Below are 10556 nucleotides of genomic sequence, written 5' to 3'. Positions count from 1 at the left end.
AACTAATGTAAAATAAATTTTTTAGTATTTATTTGTTTAAATTCTGAAAATCATTATTGTCATTATGACAAAAGTTTGGTTTCAAATTAAAACCAATACTTTTTTTATTAAATTTTATGTATTTTTAAGTATTTATCATAATTTTTATTTGAAAAACTTAAGCTCGTAAAAAATTTAAATGTTTCCACTTTTTTTTAAACAAACTGGTTGACGTACTATAGAAAAAAACTAATCGATAATGCCAACAACAAGCAAAGATAGGAATAGATTTTGAAAAGTCACAGTTGTTGAATTATGCTTGAAAACTTGCCAGAAAGTATAAAATCAACTTCAAGAAGAGACTTCCAAGCAACCATCGGTGGTCTTTGATTAAGCGTAGGCAAGGACATAATTATTATTTGCTGTTCCAATTTTGCTGGTATATTTGAGTAATTCCACGTCAAAACAACCAATTTTTTTTTTAAATGCAACCCTATGTCCTTAAATTTTTTTAATATTTTTACCATAGTTAGTACATTATAAAATAAGATAAATCCCAAAATTTCAAGGTCTAACTCCCAACGGTTCGTGAGTAATGGTTGTTTTAATTTTGGCAACTATTATTGGTATGGTCATTTTCCGCCATTTTTAAATTTACATTTCTCCTTATAAAACCAAGTCTATAAACATTTGAGTTCTAAAAATAAGTGACTTAGTTAATTTCTAGGTGAGGAATTTGAATATATAAGTAAAAAACTCATTTTATAATTAAATAGTACCTAAATATCAATTATAAATGTTAAAATAGTGGACACCTGCCCCAGTAAAATTTTTAGGTGTGCGGTAAATTTTTTAAGCCTAAAATTTCAAATTAGATCATTGTATGTTTGAAGAACATTGCGTAAAAAAATCATTTCTGCCAAATACATAGTTTAAAAATTAAATGAAAAATATTACAAAAAAAGCAAATATAGCATATTTCGCTTATCGTTGTATTCAAAATAAATAAAAATGATGCATACTTGAATTGATATACAATTTTGTATAATATAACCATTAAAAATTATTGATTTACAAGTATATACTTATAATTTTGTTAAAATCTTATTTTGAAAGTTCATATTTGTCTGATATTATTGTTGGTGCACTTATTAATGTTATTACATTGGTAATTGGTATCCAACAATAATTATTCCTTTTCGGCCAGAAAATCTGTTCAGATGGACCGTGTGGATGCATAAACTTTATTTTTGTATCATTATATTCTTCATCTTTTTCTTCAACTACTGCAATTCACCAAAACGAGTCATATGTACATGCGTAATATTTGTATTTCTGCATTAGCTCAAAATTTATAAAACTTAAATTTTGATAATTTGATTTTTTAGTTATATTAATAGATTTTGGATTTATATTGTTACTAGTTTTTTTAAATAATATAGATGCTTTCGAAACTGGTATGCAATGGTGAAATCCTCGACTTCCTGGTATTGTTTTTCCCTTCTCAAATCGTTTGTTTTATGTAGCTCTTACATTAACCATAGTTCCTTTATCAATTTTAAAGAACTTTATTGTGAGCGTTTTTTGAGTGCAAAATTCAAACATTGCATCGATTGTTAGTATTTGATTTTTCAGTGTCTAGGTCATGTAGTAAAAAAATCTCTTTATTTCTAGAATATGAGGTTTTATGGCATTCTGATATTAAAACTTTACCAATATCACATGAAATCATTTTGATAATGAATTAAAAAATGTTATACTTGCAAATTTAAAAATGCACAAGTATTAATTACATTATTTATGTAGAACTAATTGCAACATTTAAATTAGATGAATATGTCTGAATTCAGCAATTAAACTTATTTTTTCAGCAATTAAACTGATAATTGGAAAAGACAAGGAACCAAAGAACAAAAAGGAAACAAAAAATACATTAAAAAATCTTTCATAACTTGAGAATCACTTAGATTTAAATTTAGGTAGGAACTATCATTTTTTCCTAAAGTACTTTGGCGAAAATTGAAAAAAAAATCAGAGAATTTAGGGTTGTATGGCCTGGTTGTTTTGAAATGGAATTACTCTTAGGAAAAGAAATAAAAATTGCACGTTTAATTCAGGAGCGGATCCACGATTTTTTAGTGTTTGAGTTAAATAACTTCCAGGTAAGGTCTATATTCCAAACCTATGAATGTTCATACTTATGTCATTTAAAGATGTTTTGCAAAAATTTGCGCTGCAAAAAACTTGGGAACAAATATACCCTAAATAATAGAAATCTAAAACGTGGGGGAAATTAATTTTTCGAAATATGAATTCTAATATCCTAAACTTGGTAGAAATTTCTTTAAGGTAATAAAATTTCATTGAAAAATAATGATTTGTTTAGAAACCATACCTAATTAAACAACCCCCCTCGTTTTGAGGGGGTTGTAAACTTTACATGGCTATACCTTCTGAATGCCAAATGATTTTTTGACAAAATTTTAAAAATATGTACAACTTTTAGTCTTATTTAAGTAAGTAATTTTTCTGTTTGGAAAAATCAATTCCCTTCACGTTTGGGCGGATGATTTCTACTTTTTAGGGTATTTTTGTTCCCAGGCTCTTCGCAGCGCAATTTTTTGCAAACATCCTTAATGGACATAAGTATGAACATTCAAAGGTTTGGAGTATAGAACTTAGCTGGAAGTTATTTAACTCAAACACCAAAAAATCGTGGTCGGCCCCTGCAATTATATATTCATTTTTAGTACAAAAGTAAAATATTTACAAAACTATGTATTTGGCATAAATGATTTTTTCACACAATGTTCTTCAAACATACAATGACCTAATTTGAAATTTTAGGCTTAAAAAATTTACCGCACACCTAAAAATTTTACAGTGGCAGGTGTCCATTATTTTAACATTTATAATTGATATTTAGGTACTATTTAATTATAAAATGAGTTTTTTACTTATATATTCAAATTCCTCACCTAGAAATTAACTAAGTCACTTATTTTTAGAACTCAAATGTTTATAGACTTGGTTTTATAAACAGAAATGTAAAATTAAAAATGGCGGAAAAATGACCAAATCAATAATACTAGCTAAAATTTAAACAACCATTACTCACGAACCGTTGGGAGTTAGACCTTGAAATTTTGGGATTTATCTTATTTTATAATGTACTAACTATGGTAAAAATATAAAAAAAATCCAAAGACATAGGGTTGCATGGCCTGGTTGTTTTGACATGGAATTACTCATTTACCTCAGCATGGTAAATAGCAATAACTCCAAGCAACATTTTATCTGTATTCAGGACGTGTGGAATTTATTCATTTGATTCTCAGGCCACTCCAAATGATGAATAATTGCAAAAGTATCTACACTTAGGTTATTCTAGCAAATCCAACCATTGATGAAATTGCCGATAAAAATTACCATTTTATAAAGTCTTTAGTTTATTAAATAGTGTTAAAACATCATTAAACAATACCCTATAGGCTGCGAGCTAACCACTTCGAATGATTAACTTCCGCATTCAACGTGAAAGCCGTATTTTATTTATTTTTTTTTCTGAATACGTTAGAAACATAATTATTTCTATTTTTTTTTTTTTTTTAATTTTTTATTCAAAATTTTTTTTCTTGTCTTTTTGTTTGCAAATTTTTATAAACTTCTCTATTTTTCTTTTTTTTTTTTAATTTTTAAATTTGATTCTTAGTCGATATATATATATATATATACATTTTTTGTTTTCTTTATAAAATTTATATATCATAATAAATATATATTTTTTTTCTGTGAGACTTTTTGTTTTTTAATTGTAAATTTTATGTACTATTATTGTTATTATTATCCTGTTATTATTTTCATATTTTACATTATTATTATTTATTCATTATTAATTTCACGACGTCATAACAATATTCATGATTAAGTAAGGTAAACTTAGCTGTTCGGAACTATCCAATATTATACGTGATCAAAACGAAACTATTGAAAGACTTATAAAAAGAATTGAATTATTAGAATCGAAAAAAGAAACCAAAAATAGTTCAGCTACATTTTGGTCAAACCTTTATCACAAAAATAAATCTGCAGAAAAAGCTATTGTTGTAAACTCAATTACCAAACTATATTATCTGAACAGGAAGAAAAAAAAAAGCGTGAAAAGAACATTATCGTTTTTGGAATTCCAGAATCAAAAAAAATAAATGAACTTGAAAAAAACAACGACGACAAAAAAATAATTGACGAGATATTTAAGGAAATTGGTAAAGGCAATGAAAAACCTATTAAAATAATAAGATTAAAAAACAAAAAAGACTCAAAAACTCCTCCGCCCATTATTGCAGTACTTCCTGAAAACAGCGAACGTAATAAAGTTTTACTTGCCGCTAGGGAATTACGCAAAAAGATAAAATATACAAACGTCTTCATTAATCCAGATATGACACTCGCCGAAAGGCAAATCGATTCTCAACTTAGAAAAGAAAGAAATAAGAAAAACCAAATACTCCTTGAAAATGAACCAAACTCACCCTTTCGATGGTGCATTAGGCGCAACGAAGTCATCAAACTTAATTTTAGTAAACAAAAAATATAAAAAATTGGATTAATTTTCAAACCATTAAAAAAGTTACTGAAATTAAATCCGTCAAAGCTATAACACAAACATCGACTCCTTCTTAAATAAACGCCACGAGCTCAAACAAATTGTAAACAATCTGAAACCCGAAATTATTTTTTTAACAGAAATTCTGCCTAAAAATAAAAAAATTGAAGTTAATGATCTCGAGTTTCCTATTGAAAATTACTTACTACATACAAATCACAAGAATAGTTCTTGCCGAAGAGGTTTAACAATATTTATACATAACAAACTAAAGTCATCCCTAATAAACCTAGATATATTTCCATCTGAATCGCTCAGTTGTGAAATTGCAACGAAAACTTCTAAGTTATTGTTAAGTTTATATTACAGATCACCAAATAGTAACGATGAAAACACTAACTGCATAAATCAACACATTGCCAAACTTTCAAACAAATATCCAAACATTCCTATTATAGGAGATTTTAACTACCCAAATATCATCTGGCAAAATCCAAAACAGCCTATTACAAATTCCTCTAAATCAATTAAATTTACTGAAAATATTCGCGATTCTTTTTTAACCCAACATATTTCAAAAGCAACACACACAGACAAAATCAAAGTCCTTCTACAATTGACCTCTTATTTACTTCTGATGAAAACATGATTAACTCATCTAGCACTCATTGGCAAAAGTCATCATCAATTACTCTACTTTACTGTATCGATTGAATCTATTATAAATATACCACAATACCATACAAAGCATTGATACACAAAAGGGAACTATTACAAAATTAATGAAGAGCTTGCAAATATTAAACTCTGTCCAACATCCAACTCAGACCAACTATGGAGTATCTTTTTCAATAAACTTAAAACTACTATCAACAATAATATCTCAAAATCTAACTTTAATAATATAAAAAGCAATTATTGAATTTGAAAAAAAACTGGCGAGAGACATAGACCAAAATCCAAAAGCATTTTACTCGTATGTCAAATCAAAAAGAAAAAACAAAGAAGCATTCCCTGACATCCAATACAATAATATTGTTGCAACTACTGATCTAGATAAAGCTCATCTATTCAATATTTTTTTTGCTGATACTTTTTCAAACAGAAAAATAACAGCAACACCACCATTTAACCTAACATATAAAAATGTAAATCCACTAACAAACAATATTGATCTAAGTCCGGAAAATATCGAAACATACCTCAAAAGTCTAAACTCATCTAAATCACCAGGCCCTGATGCATTACACCCAATAATATTTAAGAAAACTTGCTTTCAAATGTCTAAACATCTATCTACTATTTTTAACAAAGTACTTGAGAGTGGATCAATACCCCGAATATGGAAAGACGCAACAATTACACCCATATTCAAAAAAGGAGACAGATCAAAAGCACTTAATTATAGACCTATCAGTATAACTTGTACTTTAATAAAAATCTTTGAAAAAATTATAAAAAATCATATTATGACACACCTGATTAAAAATAACTTATTAAGTCCACACCAATATGGATTTCGTCCAGATCATTCCTGCTTAACTAACCTTTTAACTGTAATTAATTATTGGACGTCATCACTTAATAATAATATTCCTATCGACAACATTTATCTTGATTTTGAAAAAGCTTTTGACAAAGTTCCACATAAATTTCTTATTTCTAAACTTAAAGCTTATGGTATAAATGGATCAATACTATATTGGATTAAAAACTTTTTGAAAAACCGTAGACAAAGAGTTGTTGTTAATGGAAATTATTCAAAATGGGTACCCGTTAAAAGAGGAGTTCCCCAAGGCTCCGTCCTTTCAGCTTTACTTTTTATTATATATGTCAACGGTATCCCTGAAGTAATCAAATCAAAAGCTGCTCTTTTTGCTGACGATACCAAAATCTTCCGTTCTATTGAAAATACTTAATCTGCGCAAGAATTACAAAATGACATCGACGTTCTTGTTACATGGTCTCAAAAATGGGGAATGAAATTTAACATTGATAAATGTTCTGTAATGCAATTAGGAAACAACAACAAATCCCATACTTATAATATGAATGATCCAGAAAAAAATATAAGAGTAAACATTAAAACCACAAATTGCGAACGAGATTTAGGTGTTCACATAGATTCGAACTTATTATTTTCCAAACACACAATTATTCAAGTCAACAAATCCACACAAATAATAGGAATAATAAAAAGAACATTTACATCATATCCAGACTTATTATCCTTCAAAAAACTATTTTCAGCACTAGTCCGCCCTCACCTAGAATACTGTGGATCAATCTGTAACCCTGGACTTCTCAAAGACAAACGGCAACTAGAAAATGTGTTAAGAAGAGCTTTGAAACGAATCAATAGATTACAGGATCTACCGTATGAACAAAGATTGTTGGCATTAAATATGACAACTGTAAAATACAGGCTACTTCGTGCAGACCTAATCAACGTCTACAAATGGTGCAAAAACAACAATAGTGACAGAAGTCTTTTTGAAATGGATAGTAAATTTATTACTCGTGGTCATATATATAAACTAAAAAAACAATCTTCGCGATTAAATTTACGTATGAATTATTAAATTTACGAATGAATTACGTATTGAACGTTTAAACTGCTTCTAGACAATCATCTAAAAAATGAATGGCTTCTCTACGACTAATTCACATTTTATTTTCTATTAGTTATACAAACTCTGTAATTGTCAAGTATTATATAATTAGGTTGACAGGCAGTTTATGCCTACACCATTTATTGTAAAACCTTAATTTAAAAAATTAAAATTTTAAGTTTATATTGAAGGATATTATGATCTACGGCATCAAACGCTTTTTTTAGATCAATAAAGACAACTAAAGTAATTTTTTTTTCATCAAAAGCTTCAAATATTTCATATACCAGATTTATAATTGCATGATCAATCGAATGACCAGATTTAATTGTGAATTGTTTAATGTAAAGAATATCATTATCATTTAAAAAAAATAAAGTCTATTATACATAACACGCTCCAAAAATCTTGGATAAACAATTAAGAATTGAGAGGTTTGTAGTTGGACAAATTAGAAAGATCACCTGATTTAAAAACTGGTGTATCATTCGCACTTTTCATACATGTTACTGATATCGTAAATTTATTAACAATTAATTTATTATTTTATTTGAGCTTATGATTTTTCGACTAAGTAAGGATTTCCCTCAATTTTTTTTGATTTTTTTTTTGAAAGTTCTACCTGTACTTACTAATTTAAAAACAAACTTAAGATACAGTTGTCTCATTGCCTCTAAATTTAGTTTAAAAATCCTAGAATCCAAAATGACTTTCCAAGTGTCAAAAGGTCAAAAGTTTGACCGACCATAACTCAGAAACTATAAATATTCAGAAAAAAAAAACTTACAGTCTTTTTTCTTAGGGGTCGTCCATAAAGTACGTACGCCAAAAATTTTGAAATTTGACCCCCCTCCCCCTGTTGCCATGGTACTTTTATGTCCCTACCCCCCCTTAAAAGTACGTACGTTTCTCAAATAGCCCCCCCCCCTCGAATATCCCCCCCCCCATCCCTCCTTTATTTTTTTTTCTCAATAAAAAAGTTTATTTAAAAAAAAAAAGCCGGAGGGTACCTTAGATACTTTATACGACCCCAAAGCTCCTTTGTTACCGCATTTTTTAAAAGTCTTTAAGTATATATGCAAATAATAATTTAAATAAATTTAAAATATCAATAAAAGATATGTGTTGTGGGCGAGAGGTTTATGCGGCGGAAATTGTCGACGGAGATTCAGGTTCGATTCCCGATGAATTTAATTCAAACTTTTTTTTTGTTTTAATAACAAATCAAATGTAAATAAACTATACTTAAGATGGACGTTTTTTTCAGGCACCCCTCTTTAGTAAAAAATAAAACGAGTCTTACGTGAGATTAGTAATATTGAAAACAAAGGGTAAAACCCAGTGGGAGGAGGCAACAGCAAACTTTGTGCCCTTTTGCTTTTTATTTTAGCAAAACCTAGCGGTCAAATTTGGAAGATTTTGAGACGCCATTGACACGTTTTTTTTGGGGGTGACTCTGTCCCATCAACCACGGCCCTCAGGTCTTACTCAGGGCCAGTATATAAGGGGTGGCATGTGTGCATGGGCCCCCTCAGGATTTTTTGATGTTCCAGATAGAACACTTTTACGCATCATGCAAACTTAAGTTTGTTAATATGCCAAATAAGGTGGCCTTGCAAAAAATTTGGATGGCGGAGGCCTGGGAACAATAAGCCCTAAAGCGTTTGCTCCCCCTTCCCTGCCCAAACGTGAGGGAAATAAATAGAAAAATTTTTAACTTTAACATCTAAAACCAAATTTAAATTTATCGACAGATTTTAATTTTTGTAGAAAAATATTGTAAATTACAAAAAAGTTATGACCATGCAAAATTTACACCCCTCTCATTTTGGGGGTCGAGAGGGTAAGCGTTTTAAGGCTTTTGTTCACAGGCCTCCGCCATCCCGATATTTTGCAAGGCCTCCTCATTTGGCATAGGTATAAACAAACTTAAGTTATGAGTTTGCACGATGTATGAAAGTGTCCTATCTGGAACATCAAAAAATTCTGAGGGCGCCCATACATGTGTGTGCATAGAGGAAAACTATACCCTCTACTCCATATACCATACATATTTTTATGTTGGCAAACTAGAATCTTTAGTCAGAATGTAACTTTTCTATTGATTAGCTGGTTAATTGTGATAAATTAGAAAATCGAAGTACGTACTTTTAAATTGAACCCTCCCCCCCCCCCCCTACCATACGCCTTTGTACGCTTTTTGAAGACCTCCCCCTCCCCCCTATGAGCGTACGTACTTTATGGACAACCCCTTAACCTATTAGCATTACTATATAAAAATTAAGCGTTATTGAAGGATATCATTTTTGAGCCAACATCATTTTTATTTTCTCAGAAAATGGCTCTAAAGTCATAAAGAATAAAACTTTAAATATTTAAAATAATTTAAAATCTTAAGCGATTCACAGTGCAGAGGAAAATTGTGTTTCATAGATAAATATTAGAAAGTAAATTTATAGTTAAACTTTTAAAGCAAAAAATTTATTCAGGTATTAACAAAAAACATTTTAGATTAGCCAATTATATATATATATATATATATATATATAATATCTCACGAAACTTAATAGCTCATGAATTGCTTTTCTGTTATAAAGATATCTGATTTGATAATAATTGTTTGCGCTCATCACAGATATAACTATTTACCTTATAATTTATTTAACAACGTTTATTTGACTTTATTTAGTTTATAATTTTTAACGCAATTTAGTTCAGGCGATTTTTCGCTTCTATATTTATTATTATCATTTTATATTTGTGCAGACTTTTAACAAAATAAAAACTGTCAATAAACAAATGATATTACATTTTTATATTTATTTAAAAATTTACATAAAAATATTTGTTTTTACCTACAGTTAGCAAATCAAATTTATTTGTATTATTTTTTCACTAAATCTAAAAACAACCAGGATGATATTTCATTACTGGAGATTAGATGAATTCCTAGTTTTCTATTCACTATTATGATAGAACAAGCAATAAAGTTTTGTTAGCTGCAGTTAACCAGTAGGCAAAACCTACTTGTTGTTTCAAACGTGCAAGTCCAACATTTGTGCAGAAGTAAAAGCAAGGTAAATCAGTGCAATAAGTTATGGTTTATCCAATAACAGAAACAACAATGAATAAATAAGTAAATTTTTGTAATAAAATTTAAAAGTGATGCTAATTTTTATCATTTTGGCGTTTAAAATTTTTTTAAATTACTAGAACTTTATATTAAAAAGACTTAAAATCATAAAAAAATGTTATCCCCCTATTATTCACATACGTAGCTATCATCCGATTTTTATGTTAGTCATAGAATGGTCAAGTCTGATGTTTATGTGAAGGTTGTATAATGTATACTTTATTTA

The 10556-nt window shown here is 28.8% G+C and overlaps 1 protein-coding gene across 1 annotated transcript; it reads left to right on the top strand.

The window, feature by feature from the left end:
• The first annotated feature begins 6633 nt into the window (after positions 1-6633).
• On the top strand, positions 6634-7167 carry LOC136088015 (uncharacterized). Its single transcript, XM_065811652.1, has one exon. The coding sequence runs from the start codon at positions 6634-6636 to the stop codon at positions 7165-7167; it is 534 nt and encodes a 177-aa protein (XP_065667724.1).
• Positions 7168-10556: the final 3389 nt, after the last annotated feature.

This window comes from Hydra vulgaris, chromosome 12 (genome assembly GCF_038396675.1).
Source record: "Hydra vulgaris chromosome 12, alternate assembly HydraT2T_AEP".
NCBI classification, from domain to species: domain Eukaryota; kingdom Metazoa; phylum Cnidaria; class Hydrozoa; order Anthoathecata; family Hydridae; genus Hydra; species Hydra vulgaris.
Note: the sequence above shows the minus strand (reverse complement) of the source record. Positions and strands in the feature narration are given on the sequence as shown.

Coding starts and splice junctions, on each gene's coding strand:
- LOC136088015 (XM_065811652.1), top strand. CDS start 6,634: ATGAATGATCCAGAAAAAAATATAAGAGTAAACATTAAAACCACAAAT.